At 34.6% G+C, this 25,611-nt stretch overlaps 1 protein-coding gene across 1 annotated transcript in view; it reads right to left on the bottom strand.

Moving 5' to 3' along the window:
• Positions 1-797: 797 nt before the first annotated feature.
• LOC149615374 (stromelysin-1-like) overlaps positions 798-25,611 on the bottom strand; it is a 40,866-nt gene continuing 16,052 nt past the window's right edge. The window contains exons 2-8 of the mRNA XM_089857126.1: positions 16,373-16,638; positions 8,863-9,149; positions 4,891-5,049; positions 3,647-3,861; positions 3,438-3,582; positions 2,441-2,701; positions 798-2,334 (exon numbers count right to left, since the gene is read on the bottom strand). Of these exons, the coding sequence (XP_089713252.1) occupies positions 2,066-2,334; positions 2,441-2,701; positions 3,438-3,582; positions 3,647-3,861; positions 4,891-5,049; positions 8,863-9,149; positions 16,373-16,638 (1,602 nt within the window). The 3' untranslated portion in view covers positions 798-2,065. The remainder of the gene's footprint in view (positions 2,335-2,440; positions 2,702-3,437; positions 3,583-3,646; positions 3,862-4,890; positions 5,050-8,862; positions 9,150-16,372; positions 16,639-25,611) is intronic.

Genomic DNA, 25,611 nt, shown 5'->3' with positions numbered 1-25,611 from the left:
TATGAAAAATTCGGGACACATCCCTTAAAAGAACGGCCTAACACGCTGCCACCGATCCTCGTCACTACCCCGCTTAGCGACAAAGTTAATATATAGAACACAAGCGAGGAGACAATCCTAGCTAGGCGGCAACAATGGGATTAAGACGCGCATCGCGGACACATCACTAGCCCGACTCAACTAATAGACAAGAATAAACTCAACCCGTAACCGTTAAAACACGAATAACGGTATAACCTGATATAAATGGCAAATCTAAAGCGGCATCTCATGGACATGCCTTGTGTATTTAGCGGATATGTCATTAAAACCAAAGTATAACTTAAAATGCTTGCATGGTAAAACCCTACGCACAATACCAGTTTCAGCTGTTGACTCGATGAGGTCCACCAAAAAGGGCCGACGGGGTCCACCAAAAGCGCGGCGACGGGGTCCACCAAAAGCGCGACACGGGTAAAATTGAGTCCAACGCCGACAGGAGTTAAAGATTGAGAGGCAGCGTTACGATTCAAGAAGTGCACTCGCGTTACGCTTAACGGGTTTGCCATTTATAAATTAAATTGATCAACTATGGCGCGATTTTTTATCGGGATAAGGTGTAGGAGGGCGTGCGCAGTAGGCCAATCGGGACCGCGAAAATGTCTAAAAAATAAAGACGGTCTACGATGAAAAAAAAATCTAAATAAAAAATTTGGTTTAATAGAAATAGGTTAAAAATAGGCTGAAAATTCCGTGGCAACCCTGTTCTATTTAATTTAAATTAAATTTTACATTAAAATTCAAGGACTCCAAACACATTTTCATTAAATACTGTTTATTCATTGACATCGTAGTATATATTTCATAATGAATCATGGAAATTAAATTTTTATTTATTTATTTATTAATTTTTTTTTAATTCAGATAGTTTAGTTTAGGGCACACCACGTGGCTTTATTTTGGGCGGGAATACACCACGTGCTTTTCAACAAAAAAAAATTGCGCCCAAATTAAAAAAAAATTAAAATTAATTTTTATTTTTAAATAATAATTATACATTAATTTTCTAGTTTAATTTTATAGATAATTAAATTGATGAATAGCACATGATTGTGTGGTTTATATTTAAATAAATATTTAAGGTAATTTAATTAATTAGAATTAAGCGGGTTATTATAAGCATAGATGAAAAAAAGTCGGGTGTCTTAATTATTTAATTAATATTTTAATTAGTACATTTAAATTAATTTAGAGAGCGGAAAAATTAACCTTGATTAATTTATTAATAAGCAATAAATTAATAAGAACGAATTATTATTTTTTAAACCCTTCACCTTTTAGTTAACTTTAATTATAAAGTTAATGCAAAAATTAGTTAATTGCTAAATTAAGGGCAATTTTTAATTTAACTTAACAAATCTAGGTTTTTAATTAATTAATTTTTTTTACACTTATATTAAAAAAAAAAACTGGAATTTTTTTTTAAAAAAATGAGGGACTAGCTTGTATATAAAATAATGAATAATAATTAATGTTAATTAAGGATTAATTAAAAATTAATTTAACCCTAATTAACATTATTCTTAGAAAAAAAAATATAAAATGAGCACCTTCGGTTTCTTTTCTTTTTTAATTAAAAACATAGGATAAAAAACAAGTTGCACCAAACACTATGTTCAAAATATTTTCAAATTTGAAATTTGAAATAATTCAATTTTGAATTATTTTGACACGAAGGTATTTTTTTTTCTTAATAATATATCACCATAAATTGATCATCAAAAACGTGACCAATTTCGCGCATGCGCAGACGTCAGACGCGTTTATTCGTTCTTCTACGAGATTCAAAAGTAGTAGTTAATTCTCCTTAAAATATTTGCAATCTTAAAAAGTCCCCGTTTTTGTATTAATTTCACTGGTAATTGGTACCATATCAAGACTGCAACGAGGTATATACTCTTCCAAAAATATTGCATTGTTTAGGGCGTAATCTCTTAACTTAAATTTGCTCGATTTTTTTTTCCACCTTAAGCCTTGGCTGAAATTTTTTTAATTACCATTAGGGTTGTTTTAATTAAGGTTTAGGTCACGCCGCGGTCTTTAAAAATACGTATAGTAGTGACGTCACCGACATCATAACCGAATTAAATAAACTAATATGCGTCCTTGAATTTAAATTTGCCGCGGAATTGGCTGATCTAGAGGCGCCCTCTATCGGTGGTAAGGGCACTGGCATCCCATTGGATGGGCAATTAAACCACGTTTCAGATATTAATTTAGGTGAATCTGGAGTGGTCCTCATTATTTTATCGTCGAATTTCCAGTAATGTTTACCTTTGAAGAAATACGTGATGCCTAAAAATATTTTAATGCATAGAAATTAACATATGATATATTTGGGGCGCAATTATTCCAATTAGCTTTATGTATTCCTGATATAAAATTAAATTAATTACTGTACCTTTATGTTGGAAGGCAGCGTCCATATTGGTCGGTACGCCCTTCCATAGGGCCATATTTCTAGGGTAATCGGGGTCAACTTTGCCCCTATTTTCGTCAAATCTCCAGTATTGGTTACCACTGAAGAAATATGTTTTGCCATTATGACCCCAGACCATGGCGGAATCGAGTTTACGTAAGTTTGGGGGTAATCCCAGTTCAGTTATGTTCCTAGGGTAACCCTGTTCAGGGTTATTCGCGTGAAATATCCAGTATTTTTGGCCTGAAATGAATTAATTAATTTTAACATTAGCGATTTCAAAAATTAATTTATGATTTTTCTTAAATATGGCTCGGGGTATTTTAACCAAAATTTGCTCAATTGTAGCCCACTTTATACCCAATACGATGGTATTAATTATTAGTTAATCGAGTAATTAGTTTGAAAGATAAAAATTAATTTAAAATCATGTTTCGTCAATGTTAAGTTTATGGGGCGAGATAGGTCAGCAAAAATTAATATTTCTCGAAACTGGTTTAATTAATTTGCACCAAAATTTGCACAATTGTAGCCCACTTTATACTGAATACAATGGTATTCATTATAAGTTAATCGAGTAATTAGTTTGAAAGATAAAAATTTATTTAAAATTATGTTTCGCCAATGTTAAGTCTATAGGGCGAGATAAGTTTGGAAAAATTATTATTTCTCATAACTGGTTGAATGAATTTGCACCAAAATTTGCTCGATTGTAGCCCACTTTATACCCAATGCGGTGGTATTCATTACTAGTTAATCGAGTAATTAGTTTGAAAGATAAAAATTAATTTAAAATCATGTTTCGTCAATGTTAAGTCTATGGGGCGAGATAGGTTTGCAAAAATTATTATTTCTCGAAACTGGTTGAATGAATTTGCACCAAAATTTGAGCAGTTATAACCCAAACTATACCTAATACGATGGTGTTAATTATTTCTTTGCAAATTAATTAGTTTAAGAGATATTAATTAAAACGTACCTGAAAAGAAGACAATTTTGGAATCGCTTCGTCTCTCATAAACCGCGTCAAATTTGCCAACGTCCGATGGTACACCATACCAGAAGATATCAATTGCCACAGGGTGTTTCGTTTTTAAACCACGGTCATCCCGTCGCCAAAAATACTAATAATCATAATAATTAAATTTAATTGAAAATCAAATATATTAATTTAAAAATAATTCTTACCCAATCTTTGAATATAAAAATTTCATTTCTAATTGTGGCAATAGCATCCAGACTTGTATCGCATGTTTGTGGGGGTTCAGCTTCATCGGGCGAATCGGGGTTGGAATTAGGGTTACCACCTTGCACTGTGGGTCTCGTTTTTGGTTTCTCAGTCTTTGGTGGTCTCGTAGGGGCCATAGGTGGCATTGAAGCCCATTTAACACGGTTTTTAGGACCTGTAAACCATTTACAAAAAATATAATTTTTTTTAAACTTTATGGAAAACCCCTTAGGGTACTCGATGTATATTGCCTTGGCATTTAATTATTTATAGACGTGCCCTTTCATCTTCAAAGAGGCTATATATACATCAGTTTGCATTTAGGTAATTCATCCTTGGAGGAGAATAGTGAAATGGAGTAGTGACGTTAGTGGGCCATGTCGTGCACGCCCCTACCTTTGGTATATAGGGGATTGTTAAGAGCTCACGAATTGGCTTCTATTTTAAGACAGGGGGCATTTTCCACGTATTTTTACCACGTACGACCTTCCTAAAGTCCCTCCACTGAGGATGCTGGGAGGACTTATAGAGGCTACGTTATAAGTATGCAGATTACTTTACTACTCCATTTCACCTCTTTTCTCCAAGCATTTATCTCTATGCATTACAAACTGTGTCTCTTCAGGTATGCAAAATACGCGAATGTCTTTTTTTTTTTTTTTGCTCTTGGCGCCGCTTAACTTTGCCGGGTACTACTCTAAGCCTCGGTTGGTTTTAAGCCTCGCATCCTAAAGGCTGCCATAACAACATCATATTTTATTCATAGGCTACCTTAATTCACTTTGTGTATGGATAAATATTTGAAAAGATCAAAGACAAATTATTCGAAAACTCGGTGCCTTTTAAATATTTAAATACCCAACTTTCATCTTAGATCGATTAGATTTTTAATGCTGATATTTTCTTTCTGATCTTTTCCCTTTTTAATTTATTCAAGATCTTCAAATTCTTGATAGTCAAATTCCATTTGAAACTGTATCGTTAACCCTTAGTTCGTTATCTTCAAATTTTTCTACTCGTTTAAGCCTATTACTGCCCCACCAATTTGTATTCCTAAGCCTCGGTACAATTTTTAAATTTTAAGCCTAATTTCTTTCTGTCGTCTGCTCTTTAAGTTCAAAAAAGTGCACTGATTACATAGCCCACTCGATCACGGCGCATCACGATGCAAGCTGCGAGCGCGGATCGAGTAGTTATTTCTTACCGTATAGTTGTTGAATTCCTACAGTGTCATCGTAGGGCAGTTTAAAGTTGTCACTAATGTGTTGATAATATGGAAACATCAATGACCCCTGAATAGACGAGTGAGATAGACCCAAAGAGTGACCAAATTCATGGGCAGCCACGGAAAATAGGTTTATAGCTGAAAAATAAATATTAAAATCTATCAATTATAAGATTTACTTGTTTAAAATTTAAATTCCCGAGCCTAATTCTTAGTTTCCCGCGCTTTAGGGGTAGTGTTTCATACTCAACAGTTGTCAACTCTGAATCTCTTAAAAAAAAACCTTCTGCAGTTCAGCACCTTTGGCTTTGACCCATGTTTGACCCCATGACTTGTTGTCTGCTATTCTGCTTCATTTTTAAGTAATGGCAGATACGGTAACATAATAGTAAAGTTTTAATTAGATTGTGGGTATATTTTTAATTACTCGGTCAAAATAATGATTGATTATAGTTAAGTATAACGTATTTAATATAAATATGTAAAATTATCGGCTTAATTCGTTCGATAACGTTGTGGATTACATGGATTTATGTGACTTGGTGTAAGAACCCCCGATTTGACTAATGGATTGAAAATCAGCGTATAATGTGTTTCAAGTCGCCGTTAATGGATTATCAACGGATTCAAATTAAAGGTAAATGATATTTCTATTAATTACAATAGTTTTTAAACGTGTAAATATCGTATTTATCAACCTATAATGCGAAATCTTAAGCTTTCTTAAGCCTTGGCATTTTAATATTGGGCTGTTAGCAGCCATTTTGCTATAACTATTGAACTCAGACCGGGGTCGAATTAGAACGACACGCGCTTGACCTTCGTTTGAAATTAGGCCCATACTAATTTAGATTAACTATAATTAACTAATAAATAAATTTATAATCCTTAAACTAATATTAATCCGTGATAAAAATTAAAATTCCACAAAAATAATCCATAATTAAATCAAAATATCTAACGTCAATTGCAATATCTCATAAACTAACCTTAATCGAATTTATTTATATATATTTATTTATTTATTATCACTTTAAAACTATTATTTAACTCAAGATGTGGGTCTAGTACTTTAAAGCCACTAATCCCCTTGAATTTTCCCAAACTTAAAGTGAAACAAACACTGCGTCGGCGTTAAGATTTATGTTCGAGATTTCTCCAAACTTAAAGGACTAAAGTTGTCAAAATTAATTGTCTCCGAGTTCCTCTATAATTATAACTTTGATCTCAGACAGCTAGCTAACTGAAGATCATAATTTATTTTTGAAGTATTTAGTAGTTCGGGCTTGCCAAGGCTTAGCAAATTTCGGAATTCTAAGCTCCCTTTAAAACTACTGGGAAAAGTTGAAATCTTGAACTTAATCAAAAAAGACATTTCTCGGGCAATTCCCTAAAGTACTTATTAGGAGCTCTCTCGCTTTGACCTTTGAACTTACGTTAGAAGTCATCTTTTTTAAAAAAACAAAAGGATTTTCACGTAGAAATTGAGATATTAATGGCAGATAATATAGTTTATTATATTAAATGAATAAGGGATTAATATGGTGCGCTGTTACTCCTTTGACTTTCAACGGAATTTATAGCGAATATTCCCTTATTCATAATTTATTTATTTATTATGTTATGAGATTTTGGTATTTGACTTTCGAATTTCGCATCATTGTAAATTTAGTATTTACTGAAAATCCCCTCTATCTAAATAATGCACGAACTGCATTTCGAATTTGAGTCAATATTTATTACTTCCGAGCAAAATAAACCCCGAATAATTAAGTAGATTCAGTTTACGTAACCGATTGAAACTTTAATATTGATTTTTAATTAATTGGGTTAATTGAAATTAATAATAAACTACTTAATTAAATCGAGCTCGTCGCGAGCTTTCATTAGAGTACTCACAACCTATATCTACAACAACCTTAAACAAATCAATGACGTCACTAAATCGCTAAACCAATCAGAATCCTGGCCCAACATAATTTTACACTCATTTTACAGCTTTATTCTAGCGTAATTCGTCGCGAGCTTTCATTAGAGTACTCACAACCTATATTTACACCCTTAAACAAATCAATGACGTCATAAAAAATCTAAACCAATCAGATTCCTGGCCCAACATAAATTTACACTCATTTTACAGCTTTATTCTAGCGTAATTCGTCGCGAGCTTTCATTAGAGTACTCACAACTAATGTAGTATTTACATAAAAAAATAGTACTAGAGTACATTGAAACAAGGGGGGGGGGCATTAATAAAGATTTGAGCCGACATGCCTTAATTTATGGACGGCCCCCCAACCAAAGATGATTTGAAATGACTGTTAGGTTAACATAAAGGCGTTGTAACAAAAACTGTAACGAATCTCCCAAAGGATGGCATAATCTGTCATGATCTCATCTGATCTCTTGACGGTTTGACCCCGTCTGACCCCTGGTGTTAGTGGCGGCTCTAAAACTAACTTTGGTTGGACACGCCCTAACTATCTCCTTGGATTCATTTAGTAGATAGTGAAGTCATTAGTTTGGAAAACATCACAGATGTCCGTCTTTGTGTATTACAACTGTTTACTCCCGATGGACCTCTACACCAAATAACACTCCGCCCTATCTTATTTGGTGCCAAATTAACGTAACTGACATTAGTTGCAAATTGATTATTTCATATTATTTTTGGGACTATGTTAATTGACATTTTGCTTAATTATTCGGACCCTGATCGATGTAACCCCCAAGTATCTTTGGATAGCTAAGAAATAGGGCTTTAACATACTCAAAGGACATCCCCGTATCTCTTATAGAACCAGAGTTATGACGTCACAAAGTATAACTTAAAATATTTGAAATTTTAAATCCTCAAATTTTATTTTTGGGACTATGTTTATGAACGTTTTCTTTAATTACTCGTACCCTGATTGTTGTAACTCCTAAGTATTATGTATCGTTGAATAGCTAAGAAATAGGACTATAACATACTCAAAGGACATCCCCGTATCTCTTATAGAACCAGAGTTACGACGTTCCAAAGTGCAACTTAAAATATTTTAAATTTAAACTCGTAAATAGAGTAGTTAAGCTAAAACTATTGGGCAGATTTGGGCTAAATCTTCTTAACTGTCTAGAGACATAAAATAGAGGCTCGCCATCACCACCGTGAGTTGTTTTCCCGCCTCTCCCAATCCGGAAGTCGTAAAAACTCACTTCCGGTGGTGATGTCTCAGCTCAAACTGATAGCTGTTGACTCTCGTGTCCTGTAACAACACACCCATCTTAGATATATTTACTTAGAGACATTCAGGGACCTTTTTAAACGTAGCTCAACAGTACCCCTGGCGTATACTATTTTTGGAAACCAGCTCAAACCCAACTTCTTATATTTAACTATAATAATTAAATTTCAAGAACAAATTAAATATTAATTTTATAATTGAACTAACACTCACCGGACACGTTAATTTAAATTAATTTAATTCCGGTAATTATTTCTTGAAATTAGCATAATAGAATAATTCGAATTGTGACTAATAACCGTTGCAAAGGGTTGACTTAATTAATTGTTTTATAATTGGGTTTAGTTTGAACCTTAACACTAAGTAGCGTGTAATATTCTATATTGTCTAATTGACATTTGTAGCAATGGGTTCACTGATCTGAGAGATTTCTTTTAATCCTGGTTAATTCATGATTAAGTAATTAGATAAAGATAATTGTAAAAATCATAACAATTCAATTCCTTTTTTCTCTGAGAATTCTGTCTAACTCGCTCAAAGACTAGGCTATAAATTATTCAATTTAGCAACTACATCATCCATAGTAGAAGCCTTAAAAATTCAGTTTTAATCCTGCCCAAAAATGAAGCCGTATTGCAGAAAGTGCGGTTTAGTTTTAGACGTGATTTTTATGCTGTTGCCGATACCAGAAGTTCGTTAATTTCAACGAAGTATATTAACTCACCGTCGTCTTTTAATTCGCGATCGGACGCGACCCATTTCTCATCGGCGTCGAAGTGGGCGTCCCCTCCGATTCCTTCACCCGGAAAAAATGCGTGGGCCAAGACGGAACCGGGCCCATCGAAGGGATATCCGTCTTCGTGGTATCTTTTTCTGAAACTGACCACGATATCCGCGTCCGGTCTTCCAACTTCCGTAAAAGTCAAATTTGCCGCGTCGCTCCATACTTTTAATGCGCGCGTGATCGTACGGCGAGCCATGTTCTTCTCGATGTAAGCGTACGTTTGCTCCCTGTGAAGAGAAATTTGAAAAAATACGCTTTTTAGAAAATTGTTCGAAACACGATGGTTATATCGCTACTGTATGGTCGTATTAGTGTAGGGAAACTCGAGACCTTTCATTTGAGTACTTACAAGACGGGGTTCGAACCATTTGAAGGTCAAACTGACCACAATTGACCATAAAAGTGACCCCAGTATTTTCGATAATTTTACCCAAACCTCTTTTATTTAAACATTCATTCTAGTGTCATAAGGTGTAAGAGAATACCAACTACAAATATTAATATTGACCTTTAGGGTCAACTTTCGTCCCATAAAAGGTTTAGGTCAGCTTTAGTCCTATAACAGATGTGAAATACGTCTTGTTTGTACTCATTTTAAAGCTAGACTCGAGACGAATATATTGCCACCTTCGATTTTGATATCGGACTGACGTATAAGGATTTACGACACAAAATATAAAATGACGTCACTTCTAATAAAGAAATAACTTTCTTATGGGTAATTTAATAAATGTAAATGCGTTTTTTTTTTCTTTCATGGGGTCTGGGATAAATTTTTCCTAAATCGACATAGTAAGAAAACCCGGGGAACTCGAGCTATATGTAGCTGTAGGTGTTGTAATTTAAAGTGATGAACGACTTTAATAGACGCTCCCCCTTAAGTCAAGAAGCTACCCAGAGTAAATGTGAAATTGCATTAAAGGCAAGACCAGACCTGGAGGGGGAAGGGGGATTTGCCAAGAAGGGAGCGATACTTAAAGCGTAATTGCCCGTAAGTTTTCAACTTGTCAAATTTATACGCTTCAACTATGACTACAACTAAGCTCGTGCCACGTCACGAAGCATAATGAAAAGTGTCAGAATCGTCCGTAATGTGTGTCTGTTCTTTTTGTTATTATTATATTGATGTTTTTTATTTAATTTTTTTATTCATTAAAAGTTGATTATCTCGATACCTAATTAAGTTAGACCCTATTAATTAGTATCGTTGTATAGAGGACAATTAGGGCTATCATAAACTTAAGGAATTTTCCAGGAAATTTTGTTTAAATAGAGTTAGTTATGACGTTTTAAAATTGAAAATAATTCCTTAAAATATAATACAATTATTTTATTGGCTTAGAAACGGTCTGGCAAAACTTAAATGAATTGCATAAACACTCTTTTTGAAATCTGTATTCCCCAGTGTTCCCAGAAACGTATGAATGAATGCTGCTGGCTCAAGGGCACAGCTGGGTCCCACCAATTTCATTTCTTTGATTTGCCTCTCTGTGAACCTTTATAATTAATTGAAATTAGCATCTTTTAGCCCCAAAAATTCCCCAAATTTCCAGGGACCTCCTGGAACATTCATTCTCTATTTCCCTCTCTCGTACGATAGAGGGAGCACCGTATTAAATTGAACAAAACTCCACATTAATTCAAACGCACTATTTCCTCTCCTATAACGTTTAATATTAAATATACATCCGCGTTAACGTTTGCCCATTCTACCAAGTAAGGTTGAAGAGTGTTTGAGTCATTTTTTTTCGCGCCTTATTAATAAAATGGCGGGAAAACGGGGTACCCCTTGACCTTCTACAGATTGGAACTAATTAATTAACATTCGGAAGTATAATTGAGATAAAAAAGGGGGCGTTAACTAAAACGGAAGTAGATTTTTTTTATTTATTTATTTCCTCAAGATGTTATGCACGTTTATATAGAGAAATTAATTTACTGCATGGCAACACTTGCATTTGCACACTATCTATAATGGACTTCTTCAATGGTTAATTTGCGGACATGCGCAGACTTGATTGGTTGATTGATTCGAAGTTCATAATTAGAAGTTCCTTCACTCACTCTAGGAGGTTGTGATGGATGTCGAAATATTTGTCACCACAACCAGACAGAGTAAGGGAAGGCCACCATTAATAACGCTGACTTCTCCTTCTGTCTTCAATCCATCGGATACTGGCTTGAAAATCCATCCAAGTCATTTAAAGTTGACTATAATTCTTGTTTTTTCTTCGTTAAGTTGAATTTTAATTATGCGAAAATTATAACTGAGTTTATATAAATATGTAACAAGCTTTGAAATTAATAACTAATTTTAATTTAAAATACATCTATATATGGTAACTGTAGTAGTACAGTTACCAAGGGCAATATCGGTTCTGTTTAGTTTCAGAAAATTCGCGTCAAAACAACAGCTGTAGAGGCCCCCCAGACAACAAAACAAAGTTTCTACCTCAGTATCAACTTAACTCTATAAAAACCCTTAATTATCTCCTGAATTTTCAGACTTAAATGATACCATTACCCAATGTTAGCGCGTGCTTTCAAATGGATTTAATTTAACTTCAAAGTGAGGTCCGAGCGCGTGCGTGGTTTTGGTATTGGCTGTCTTTTAACAGTGGCATTTTGTATGGATCGTAATTATAATTGACAGGGGTAGTTGACTGTATTGTGGAAAGGGGGTTTAGAGTAAAATAGCGGTAAAAGGTTAAGAACTTTGCACGAGACTTCTTAAGTTCTAGACAAAGTCCATATGGTTAATAATAACAGAATATTGTTTTCAAAGTTCAAAAAAAAAACACCCAAGCTTTGTACGTTAATTTTAGAACTTTTTTTATTGCAAATATTGTTATACTATTTGGCGATTTTTAAAAAAAAAGTAAATACATTGTAACTACAAATTTAATGCTGATTAAATTACTCTTATTATTAATTTCTGGCAAATATAACTTATACTTAAATTTTTAAATTAGTAACGCCGTAATTCAATTAATGAACTCGGTTGAGAATTTGCATAAAGACATTGTTAATATTTTGGCAAAGGGTTCTAGATTTAAAAATAGAGACGTGGCCACAATAAGAAAAAAACTGTCTGCCTTGAGAAATTATTTTTAGCGCAATACATTCTTTTGCGAATTTCAAATTAACAAGGGAATATTCTAAACCGAAAGAATTTTTCGTAGACCAATTCAGTGGACCAATCAGAGCGTTATCTTACGCGTTTAGGAATCTCATGGCGATTGGTGAAAAATTGAAAAAAAAAAAATTTAATTTAATTCACGTGCAAGCTCGAGATTTCTAAATTTTGAAAAATAAAATTTCACAAAGTCTCGTGCTGATATTTTATTAAATAAAAATTCTTTTCACGTGAGCACGTGAGTCTCGTGCTGATATTTTATTAAATAAAAATTCTTTTCACGTGAGCACGTGAACTTTTTTTTTTAGATAAATAATTTTATTATTAATTTAATATTAAAGTTAGCTCACCTCCATAGCTGTTGTGTTTAGTATATAAAGTTAAATTTAAAATATTTAAAACTAAAAAATTAAGATGAAGGCAGAGGAGAGGGACAATTTTTGAAACTGTTCCATTCCATCGGAGTTTATGAGTTTAAATGAAAGTGAGTGGCACTTGAATCGCCTCTTTATAATTTAAGCTCAGTTTGAAATAAATCCTTCCTCGTTATAGAATCAAATATGTAACGTAACCTAGCCTCCTTTTAGTTGGTGGGAAAAAAATAATGCCATTCCCCCCGTTTTTTTTTTTTTTTTTGCATTAGGTCTATGGATGTTTTAAAAACGACGTAATCAAAAACTCTGGTTGGTGGTTTAAATTCCATTCCACGACTTATGTTCATACATAACACTTTTTAAAAAGCCCCTATTTCAACTTAACACTGAATTTAAAGGTATTTTATAGTTTAATTTTAACTTAATTTAGTGTCAAGTGATACTGGAGGTTTCTTTTTAACCAGGGTTACTTGACTGTGGTATAAAGGCTTAATTAGGCTTTTTAATTAATTCAAACTAGGGACAAGTGATGGAGTAGCCCTGAGAATTTCATGGGTTTCGTCATGGATAGATTTAATTTTAGAAGTAGGAATGGAGAACAGAGTAATATCTGGGCGCGCGTCAAAGTCCCTGACCCCCTTTTAACGGGACGGGGGGGGGTATGAAAGAAGAGGCGGGGGGTCATAGCGACAGAGGTAAAAAGGAATTACGTCACTATTTTTCGCCGTCCCCGTCAGCAACGTCATCAAATTGTATAGTAGGGTTTAAGTGAGCAGCCAATAAGATATAATTTAAACTTTTCGTTACGTGTTGGTTGGAGGGAGGGGCTCTATTCTGGGTGGGCTATGAGTCGGAATAACTGAAGTAAATACAAACCGTTAGACTCCATTCCTACTTCTAAAATTAAATCTATCCCTGTTGTAGCCCACTCGTGTTCTCAGTGCCTAATCCATAAGTCCACCATTGAAGGGAGTTTAACATAAAATGGAATCCTTGATCTGACGTATCCAATTACGTTTGCTTTATGTTAGAATTATTTTTTTATTTTTCGTTAGTCGAGTGAAACCACCTGATTGGTGGTATGGTTACCTCCTCCTATTGGAATCTCATATTGCATATAAGCCTTGGCTCGGATTAAATAGGCTTAAGTCGCGCAGATATCGAATTATATAATGCCAGAGGCCCAGAGTACTTTAGAACTAAAAATTCCGACCAAAATGAATTAATGAATTAATAAATTTTAAAATTTGTTTATTAATTCTGTATTGTATCATAAGTTCATAAGTGATATGTTCCTACCATAAGTTTGTTTTATTAATATCTGGTCATGACAAACTGAAAGGCTTGTAATTTTGAAGTGAGTGAGTGAGTGAGTGAGTGAGTGAGGTCATAGATTCGAGGAGGTAAAGCGAGGGAGGCCTGGTTGGTGAGTTAGGCGCTGCTGTCAAATTTGGGCTTAGTAATGCAGACTAAATAGGAGTGCCTAGATGGAATAGGACCTAGCTGCAAAATTAAGGACTTCAATTGACTCGCTCCCCCTCGTTCTCCTTCTCGAACTAGTTATCTCGAGCTGCTCTAAGTCTCTCAGTTGCATTACGAATAGTATAGGTATAGTGCAAATCATACTTGTGGATGGAACAGATCACTTATAAACTTATGGCATTATACTTCAATTTAGCGTACTTTTAATGTCAACGGATAGATTAGGATGTCAAATGAAAACTCTATATTAGAAATGAGGTGGTGGACATGCGCTTATGCTTGGTCACATCGATTGAGTTGACATGACATTCTTTGGAAGTGCTTGAGAAATGAATAAGTTCTTGTTTGTTATATAAGACAGTCAGATGGGGGAGTGTTCTCTTTCCGAGGGTCATTTTTAGAGGGAGGATTTCAACTGTCAAAAAACGTCAATCTAAATCCACTATTAGATTCGAGAGAAAATGAAGGGGTGGGATAGTTGACGTGTCCTTTTTTATTTTATTTAAAATCTCTATTCTAACCAACTTTGAAACGCTTTAACTCGAGTTTAAACGTTAATCAAGGAAAATCCCTTGAGTTTGTGATAGCCCTAACTTCACTCTATCGAATGGTACTAAATTCATGGCCCTACACCAATCAGGGGCTGAGAAAATCAACTTTGAATTAAACAATAAAATACGATCTGAGTTAATCCCAACTTTGAAAGGTTACAACTCTATTTCAAGGAATTTTTCCAGGAAAATCCTTTGAGTGCGTGATAGCCCAAACTGTCCTCTATCTAACGGTACTAAATTCATGGCTCTACACCAATACGGGCCTGAGATTCACGAGATAACGTGAAAGCATCCGACCTCTTATAGGTTTATGTTTTTTTAAAAGATCGACCTCTGAGTCCAAAAAAAACCAAAAAAAAAAGAAAAACTGATGACGCCATTTTGCGAACCCGATATTTCGATAAATTTAAAAATAAAAGAAGAAAAAGAAAAACAGAGACACAAAATTCTATCAAATTTCGTCTATTTCGATATTTGAAAGTATTATAGAATAGTTGACTTAAAAATTAAAATATAACAGGATATTTTTTATTTCTTGGTCAACGTGGTTCCCGCTTTTAATTACTTAGTTTCCTCTAATTATTAAGCCTAATCTAGCGACCAAGTCTTAAGATAAATATAATTCATTTCCCGTCAAAATATGTTTCGTGCATTTTTCGAGATAAGAGAATTTTTCCACGGCGACGCAGGAAATGTAAATGATTTGAAACAGTAACGGCATTAACTATTAATGTTGCTAATTAGTCTCATTAGTAATTAACCTTGAAACAATTTCTTGAGCATCAAATTAACGCTGTCACCAAGTCGAAATAAATCTTGAAATTTTTATTTGTTATTGGTAAAGGTCCAAAACTTTCTTAATATATAAGAGAAAAATAAAACCTTTCTTTGTAAATGGGGTCGTTAACCCGTAATTGCCTGCCCTAGTAGGGGGTCAAGGGTCGAAACCGGACGGACTTAACCGTCGTCGGAAGTAACATTTTTTATCTCAGTTTCTCAGAACATTGTAACTGACTTCTCTAATTAATCGACGAGTTTTCCACTTGATTAGTGGGAACCTTAGGAAAGGCGGGGGACCACTCATAAAGGATTATTTTCTTCTAAGGTTCACGAGCTTTTTAGCTAGCTTGTGATTTACCTCCCCCTTTCCCTTCACACCCCCCTTTTATCTTCTTTCTTCACGTGAATCGACTATGATTTCGAGGGATTGGATACTATCTTCTATTGAACTTTTTAATGGAAGGGATTTTATGGGAGGAAGGAGGTTTTTACCTCCCACTCACTTTCACACCCCTTTATTCTTTTTCTTCACGTGAATCGACTCAGATTTCGAGGGGTTGGATAATATCTTCAATTGAACTTTTTAAAGTAAGGGATTTTATGGAAGGAAATTTTTTAGCTCCCACTCACTTTCCAACCCCTTTATTCTTCTTCACGTGAATCGACTCGGATTTCGAGGGGTTGGATACTATCTTCTATTGAACTTTCTAATGTAAGGGATTTTATTGGAGATTTTGGTTAGTGTTCAACTTCTCGGTTTTTAAAAAGGATTTAGTTACTTTATTGGTTTCGTGGCTCCGTCTATGAATTCGGTAATAAAGTTTTAAAGTTTATCCTAGGGTGTATTTTAACTTGAAGATGGCGACTCCATTTTAAAGAAATAAATTTTAATCTCCTTAATTTTTTTTAATTCGATTTCAAATTTGGGAACGATTTGAGTGGGTTGTAAAAATTGTAGATTTATAGTAAAAGCAACATAAATGAAAACTAAATTAACAGGAAAAACAGTGACGTTTAGGGGGAAAAACAAAGCTATTTAAATTGAGTTTTCTATAAAAAAACCCACTGTATTGTTCTTGAAAACTTTTAACATTTTTACCATATGGTTAAATAATTGTACTTACGTTATACTCCAGGTGAGGGCATTCTTGGTCCAATACTGTCCTTGTAAGGCGTACCTTCTGACTCTATCATTATTCCCAATGAGATCTTTCATTCCACAACGTTTGCGTTTCATCAATTTCAACGTTTCGGCATCGATTTCACCCGTTTCTGGAATTCCACCGAACTTCTGCATGATTTTGATGGCCGCCTTCAATTGCTCGTCAGTCCTTAAGTTACTGGACACCGAACTGGACTGCGGTAAGTAACCAAACCTGGACAAGTAATCCTGAACAAATGCATGATTGACAAATGCATCAATCATGATTCGTAATTAATTACTATTAAATTTAATTTCAAAATAACGTATATATATAAATCACACTTATCTGATTCTGATAGTACTTAAGTTATAATTGAAATAATTATTAAAAGCAAAAATATCGTAACTCTTTTAACATTCTAATAAAAAGATACGATATTTTACCTTAATTAAATTTATTTATCAAATCAACTCGTGTTGTAATAAATTTCAAGTTGAATTTGTACCAGGTCCCAAAGCTAAATATAAGAAATTAAACGGGGCCCCGCCTTAAACTACAGTCTTATTTCATCTTGGAAAAAAAAAAAAAATAACCAAGAAACTGAAGTCGTATCTTGTAATTTAATATGGTTTTTAATGAGATATTTTGCGCCCATGGTCTACCTAAAATGGCAACATTCGTGGGGTAGGACACTATCCTTAAGTTAACTTTAAATCTAAAAGAAATAGAGAAATAACGCTACAAATGTCCGACACCATTTGAAAAAAAATATATATATATACTATGCTTTGAAAAAAAGGCTAGCGCAACCGGAAGTCCTCTACTGTATATAATCTATGGGGTTTTTTCTTTATCGAGCCGATAGGGGGCGCGCGTGAACTGAGTCTCTGTTTTATATCAAGAAACACGCTCCTTTCGTCAACGGGTTCAACTCCCAAGGATATTTACTCTATATATATATCTAGAAGTATATAATATAATATAATGTATCTATATTTAATCATTTTCTTCTCCCTTTTTTGTCTTCATAATTAAAATTAATTGCAATTATTTATTTATTTTTTTGCAAGAGGGACTTAAGTGTTAAGTTTAAATTGAGTAGTAGTATTTTGAATTCTCAAATTTCAAAGAGCTTCTTCCGAACTAGAGTTTTTTTAATTTAATTTAAAAATAAATGTCAAATGAACAACATAGGGTCCTTTACACGACACCCCTTTGAGTTCAAATCCATTAAGGAAATTTGAAAAAAGGAATGAAGAATTTAATTATAAAAAAATGGAAGGCGGGGGAAAAGATGTTTCCCGTGACTCATATCAACAGCTGATTATAAAAACACGTCTAAAGATTATTATACACTCATGATCGTCTCCTTCTTCAAGATCCGACCCGAGACTCAAAAATAAATAAAAATTAAAAAAATATATTTTATTTTTCGAGTTAGGAAGTATATAATTTGATGTATGTAACCGGGAATACATACAGCTACTAGGAATAATTGTGTCCCATGTTAATTTCTATGCGGGGTTTGTGGGGAGGGGCTTGAGAACATACTATCGCCGTCACGCCTCTCGTAATTATAATGGGGTCTTTTTTAACTGTTATTTTTTTATTGGCGAGGCCCTAGACGCTAGAATAAGGTTCAAGGTACAGCGAGATTGATTATTAATTCGCCAGGGTAAACTTCGTCATACGTAATGATTAGTTTAGCTAGCTCCTCCCATTAAGCCCGTCTAGAAACGTTGAGTTAATTAAAAAATGGAGCCCTACACAATTATTCCTAGTAGATGTATGTATTCCCGGTTTAAGATAAGGACTGACAACGTTTTGACGCGACAAGATTTAATATTAATTCGTCACGGTGTTATGGAAAGAAAGAAGTTTTTGGGGTCAATGTTAAACAGAGATAATAACTCGAATTAACATACGTTTATGGTCAAAACTTTCTTACATCAAAAGACGTTTACCGGTTGGGCTGTTGAAGATAGAAATTAAACCTCAATTATATTTTAAAATCTTGGGCGTGGGGGCTTTTTTAACAACGGATCATTTAAGTGGTATTGTTCAACAACCGTACATTAATGTTGTTAGTTAAATTAGCATTTTCAAACTGCCTTGAAGAAACCTATAGACAGCGTTCACTAAAATGGGCCTAGAAGAATTAAATGTCTGGCAACACTTACAAGTATTTGCACACTATTTAAAAAGCTTTTTGCAACTAAAATTCGTCTGCTCAGGCCCTGGGAGTGGGAATCTATAACTCCTTAAGCCTTGGCGTATTGTATAAGCAAGATAAGTTGTCGTTTAGGCGCCATATAGTCGACAAAAAATTGTTTTTTATTGCACAACTTAACCTGAACAGAAAAACAAAACGTATTTACTTTCCATAACTTGAAATTTTTGTATTACTCAATACACAAATGGCACCCCATGTTATTTCCCATAAGAGTTTAATACAGTCGAAAGTAGAGGGCTGCCATTACTCTATATATTTTTTTAAACCAATATTGGGCCGCTTAACGACTATGAAATGAAGGATAGACTCTAAGCCGCTAAAATACTAAGGAAAAAAATCATCCATATCCATCGACAGATGTTTGAAAAAACAGTTGATGCCTCAGACTCATAGTAGTAACCTCCCCATGATTTAACACGCGGGAAAACGGGGTTAAAGGTTAGGCTCAGGGGTAAGACCGACGGTCGTGTTGAAAAACCCCCTGATGCTCGTCACATGACGTGTTTTTTGACGCCTTGTTTACATTGGTTTAGAACCTATCCCTCTCTACTACAACGGAACTACAGAATGGAATAAGAATTACCATTACATATCCCCGGGTTCTAATTATGCCGTACTGTACGTTTTGTGTAACAGTGCATGAGTCACCTTTGATGGCAGGAAAACAACCCCAATTTGTATTTGAACTTGGGTGGTTGGATGGTTACCCCAACCTCACCTCTGGTCTACCGGATCTTCACTTAATTTCGGTGGTTTTGGTCCACTTTTTTGTTGGTAAATAGGTGTTTTACCCATTTAAGGTAAGGTTCGAGGGGTGAGTCACTTGTAATAGACTAGACTGATTCAAAAGGATTTTTTCGCGCAGTGTCGTCTGCTAGATATTTAAGAATTTATTTGGACTTTACTGGCCAGTTTAAAAAAAATCCTCATTGCTTAGCCTGCTGTTGATTGAAAGCACTATAGATACGGGTACCAGCGTAAGTTTGACCATATATTTAGATAGGTCAAACTTTGCGGGGTCAATTCAATAAGGGTAACTCCTCCATCTGGGACCCATTATCTTCTAGACTTCAAATATTTTTGGGCACCAATTCACGAGATAGAAAGAAATTCTTTGCTTCAATAAACAGCTTAACTTGGCAATAAAGCGATTGTTAATGAAATAACGTAGTAGGATGTTGTTCCCACTGTTAATTTAACGTGGGTTTCAACCGGGACCGAGTTGTATGAAGGAAAATACACATACTATACTATCATTGTTGAGTAGAAATTTTGAAGTTCTAGATAAACCTGAATTTTAACTGTGTTACGAAATCACCAAAATTCACCCACTAAAAAAATTGTAATCATCTTATATGGTATTTATATATTCTTTATTTAAAACGTGTTTTGTGTAGTTTCTTTTGAAAATAACAAAACTGAATATTAGTATCGTCTTTTGAGTGTGGATGGGAATGCATACAGCTACTAGGAATCATTGCGTAGGTATCAATTTTCACTCAACGTATCTAGGCGGATTTTGTCACGTGGGAGGAGCTTAGGTATGACGAATTTTACTTGGCGAATTAATACTCTATCTCGCTGCGCCTATTGCACCTTGAGCGAATTGAAAGTCGCGTTGCTAAGCAACCAATGATATGACAGTTAGAAAGTTGGCATCAGAATTAAGAGGCAAGACGCGATAGTAAGTTCTCAAACCCGATATACCCACAAAACCGCTTAAAAATTAACACGGGACACAATTATTCCAAGTAGCTGTATGTATTCCTGCTAAAAGCAATTTTCCATAGAGAAAATTCTGAACTTGAATTAATTCAAAAAAAATGTTTGCCCTTGAAATTAATAATTTTAAAAATTTTCAAGATCACTGTCGCTGATTGGTTAAAAGAACTTTAAAACAATGGATTTTTAAACCTTTTGTTTAAAATTAATAACAATTAATAATTTTAGGGGTTGAAATAAACTTTCTTCTTAAAATTTCTGTTAAATAAATTCATTAATATTGTTATGGAATTTTCCATTGTTACGTAGGCGCGGTCAATTAAAAATGGACACCCTGATTTTAAGGAAATAATGAATTCTTAGATATTTAAAAATATATTTAATGTTAATTCGCCTTAGGCAATACATTAACAACAATATAGAGGGTTCATGGCTAAAAGAAATGAATACGGAAATTAATATCGAAAAATTAAAAAATTCGAAAGCTACAATTATAGATAAATTATGCAAATTAGCTTTAGCACGGTTATATTATTTACATAAATACAGTGACGTATTTACGCTAAATAATTAACTTTATTATAATTCCTTCTATGGGCTTAAAATTTGTTTAAGTAAACAAAAGAAAATTAATGTTTACTGACCCTCCCCTTGGAAATAAATAATTATGTTTTTAATAGTGTTTATTGAAATTATACCTATTATACTGTATTTTACAAATTTTAAGTCCTAAGGGTTTTGTTAATACTGTGGGAATTCGTAATTGAGAAATTATTTCAGGTTAATGTTTGCATCACGATTATTCAGTTTAGAGGTATAATTGAATTTATTTCGGATCCTTGTTGACTTCGAGCCCAAATATTTACTGCCATTAGACAGAGGACCATTAGGTGTATCAGATACTCAAGGGATTTTCTTGGAAGTTTAGTTAAACTAGAGTTATGACGTCACAAAGTTGAATTAGTTTGAGAGAAAATAGCTTTCATTGAAACCCGAATATCTCGAGTTCTAGTTGTTGCAAGTCAAAGTTTTTTATACCGTTGGATAGAAGACATTTAGGGCTATCACATACTCAAGGGATTTTCATGGAAATTTAATTAAACTAGAGTTATGTCGTTTTTAAATTTGAAAATAACTCATTTTATTCAAACTTTAATATCTCGAGCTGAAATCGAGCTAGACCCACGTGTTTAGTACCATTGAATAGACAAACATTTGGACTATGATACACTCAAGGGATTTCCCTGGAAATAATTTTAAACTAACGTTATATCCTTGCAAAGCTGAAAATGTATTAAACTTATGAATGAACCATTGTAATATATACTTAATATTAATATATATTTTTTAACATCCTCTCTGAGAGAGAGTAAAGTCGATAATATCAACTGGAAATCCGTTATTGATATAATACACAAGACTCGATACATTAAACTAAAGACTAAAGGAAACCCTCCCTCGCTGTTGGCCCATGAATGAATACTTAACAGTATGGTGTTTTTACCTCTCCGTGTGACGTAGTCCAGGAGAGGTTCTGTAACGGCCGTGTCTGTCTGTGTGTCTGTCTGTGTGTCTGCCTGTCTGTCCGTTGTTACACCCACGTGACCGCGTTCGCAGTTTGCGTATCGGAGCAAACGTGTTCGCCATTTCCGAACTGCTTTCACAGTCACGGAAGTGGCTCCTCTACTTGAGTTCTCACACCACCATCTTCTAGTCTTTGTCCATCCCACACGGACACCAGTCTGTTCTTACTGGCTTCTAATCACCACCATCTTCTGGTCTTCGTCCATTCCACTTGGACACCAGTCCGTACATACTGGCTTCCAACACCACCATCTTCTGTTCTTTGTCAATCCCACATTGACACCAGTCTGCACTTACACTGGCTTCTAACACCACCATCCACTGGTCTTCCGTCTATTCCACATAGACACCAATTTGTATCATTGGCTTCTACTCCATTATCATCGTTTGGTTTTAGGATATACGCGGCGATCAGCTAGGGTTACGAGAAACGTCTAGCCTCCCTAAGGTGGGATCGCCACCAAAGGTTTTCGCAATTGCGCTTTTTCCTTACTATTATAATGGAAACGAACCGTATATATACCCCAAAATTTGAAGAAAGCGGGAAGAGGGGTACCCTTGACTTTAAACGTCAATATTAGCAAAGTTTGAGATGGTAATCGGTATAACTTTATTTTAAACGATTTAACTATTATTAATGTTAATTATTGAAGATTAAAATAATTAAAAATAATTATATTTATTTAAATATTAAAGATAAACCTCTCGTGCAAAGAGAGAGATTATCATCGCCTCCTATATCTACCAAGGCCCGTGCATGCGATATATTTCCTTCATTGCCTCCTATATCTACCAAGGCCCGTGCATGCGATATATTTCCTTCATTGCCTCCTATATCTATCAAGGCCCGTGCATTGTGATATATTTCATTCATTGCCTCCAATATCTATCAAGGCCCGTGCATTGCGATATATTTTTCAAAACAACAACCAAAATGGGAAGCTCCTCTCAGAAATATAATAATTTCTTTTCACTGTATATGAAATGAAAATATGGATAATATTGCGCTCCTTCTTTAATGGTATAAAAGTGGATGAGGGGAAAAGTATGAAAATGGACAAAAGTCGCGAGTCGTCTGAGTTTCGCCTTAGTTGACCGTTTCATTGGCGTAGCTATACTGGGCCTGTTCACTCCCTTAAAATAGGTCTTGTGTTAATTCGCGGTTACGCGGTTACTGCCGTCTGCTACTGTGAATGCTAGAACTTCCTCGATTTGTGTTAGTAGTCAGGACAGAGTAGCTGGTAATATTTTAAAAGGTATTTGAAGGTATAATATGTATTTTAGTAAGGTTAGTGAAGCCCAAAAAAACAAATCTCGGTAATTTAGCTATAGCGCGAGCAGCTTGCGTCGTGATGCGCGTGATCAAGTGGGCTATGGTTAAACCAAGGAGCATAAATGTCTGAACTACTTTCAGTCGCGAGTTTGCAAGTCCATCAGTCACTAGTGGGCTAAATAGTTATTGGCGAAACTTTGATGTCCGCTTTTTTTAACACAGGCTCTATGGCCATTGTCATACTTTCCCTCTCATCCACATTTGATGGTATCAATCCTTGCCTGTCTATTAATATTTTACGTAGGAGTAATACGTTTTTAGCGAAGTCTAGAGGAGATTGTTTCGAAAAAAAATACTGCTTCCATTAAAGGGTTTATACTCCTTGTCACTGTTGTATAGAGAAATCATGAAAAAAGCTTAAAAAATTACGAGAGGACAGACCTTTTTTATCCTCTTTATTTATTCTTAATAAGAATATAAAACATTTATTTTGTATCAAAAAATATTTTTTGGTGCTAAGATTGCTTTAAAAAAATCCAAATTGGTAAAAAAGACAAATGATATTTTTCAAATCTAATGAGATAACGCCCACCTAGTTGAAAATTGCCCTTTTTTATCCGCGGGAGCATTCTTAATGAGAATTTCGATGCTAGTAGGTTGTCAATTAAACTACCGGTATATTATTGTTGTTGGAAATTGGATATCAAGTCAAATTAAGTGGTTTTAAAGAGCCAGCAGGTATTTGCCGCTTCTTTTTGTGAGTATTTGATTTTTGTATGTAAAATGGAGGAAGATAATGTTGAGAGTAAAGATGAAATGCGGAAGCGCAAAGCGCGGGAAAGGATGAGGGCAAAAAGATCAGACCCTGAGTTTAAGAAGAGAGAAAATGAAAGGAGAAGAGTTTTAGCAGCTCAGAAAAAAGCTAAGGTTGAATGTACAGGTTCTAGTACGTCTAGTTTTTCGTAATTATGATGCATTTTGTAGTTTTGTAGCTTTAAAGCTCTGTTTCATTTAGATATTCCAAGGATAGTTTTTAATATTATTATTTGAAATGGCTGTTTATATATTACTTGAGCTATACTACATCTGTATATAGAATAATCCTTGATCTAATGATTTCGTGAAGAAGGCTAAGGTCTGAACTCTGTCGGGTAAATCAAGTATTATCCGCTATAGGCGTAGTGAACCAAAGAGTAAATAATTGAGACCTGAGGTGTAGTAAACTTTGGGTTTTGATGTTCGTGTCTGTAATGAAGGACATTAACGGTTCAGAGTGAGCCGAAAGTTAAATACACGTTTAAATAATAAGGTTTAAATTTTATAATAGAAGAAACCATCGTGGTAGAAATTAGATCACAAAGAAAGGGCTAATTGTAATCGGGTTATTCGCAATCGCCACCGAATATAGGGGGCGCGTCGACTCCACAAAATGGCGGCTGAAAAGGGGGTTAGTGATACCGAAATGGATACGAGCGAACAGGTTTTAAGTTTGGATAAGTATTATGTATCGCTTTTTTCAATTTTATCCTATGTCGAATTCAAAAATGGAGACCACAAACGCTGTTTAGTAGAAGGAGAAGAAGTGTTTAAAAATAAACATATCATATGCTGTGGTATTCAGAGTCGAGACGACAAAGGCTTAAGTATAGTGGGTCTATGTTTGAAGTCTAGTGATTTACAGTGTGCTCAGCCACATCAGTTATCTTGCAAATTAAAGGAAGATTCAAACTTTGAAATATCCTGTACATGTAAGGCTGGTTTAAGTTCTAAATGTAAACATTGCATTGCGTTACTCATACTATTGAACCGAGAAGGAGTTTCTTCGCTTGAGGATCTCAGTTGTACAGATATGAAACAACAATGGGGAAAACTAAAAGACTCTGGCAAGAATATGTATAAGCCCATACCAGTTGAACATTTTTGCCATTTTAAAAAGATAGAAGCAGTGCATAAGAAACCTACGGAGGAGATAAACACTCTTATACAAAAGAAACTGTTGGCCAGCGCCCCAAAGTCTGCTCTCGCTCTCCACAAAAAAGGTAGAGCTCGGAATATTTCAAACCTTTCCTTGGACTTCCCTTGTTCCGACATTTTAACTAAAAATACAAACCAAGCTGAAGCTCTGAATAGAGTTTTAAATGTTTCACAGAGTGAAGATGTCTTGATTGCTCATTCAACGACTGAAAACCAATATTTAACATCGCAACTATGGAACTTAGAACTAGCTAGATTGGATGAGAAGTGTAGAGATTGGTTTAATGCTCACGTTAGAGTAACTAAAGAGCGAGCCATAGAGCTTTGTAAAGAAACGGCACTTCAAGGTGATGACGAAGAAAGTAAGACCTGGCTTTGGGAACGTAAAAGACGAATAACAGGATCAGTATGCTATGCTCTATTCACTTACGT

This window comes from Phalangium opilio, unplaced genomic scaffold, assembly GCF_054372755.1.
Source record: "Phalangium opilio isolate 3A_F unplaced genomic scaffold, DU_Popi_V2 ptg000217l_1, whole genome shotgun sequence".
Lineage (NCBI taxonomy): Eukaryota > Metazoa > Arthropoda > Arachnida > Opiliones > Phalangiidae > Phalangium > Phalangium opilio.
Note: the sequence above shows the minus strand (reverse complement) of the source record. Positions and strands in the feature narration are given on the sequence as shown.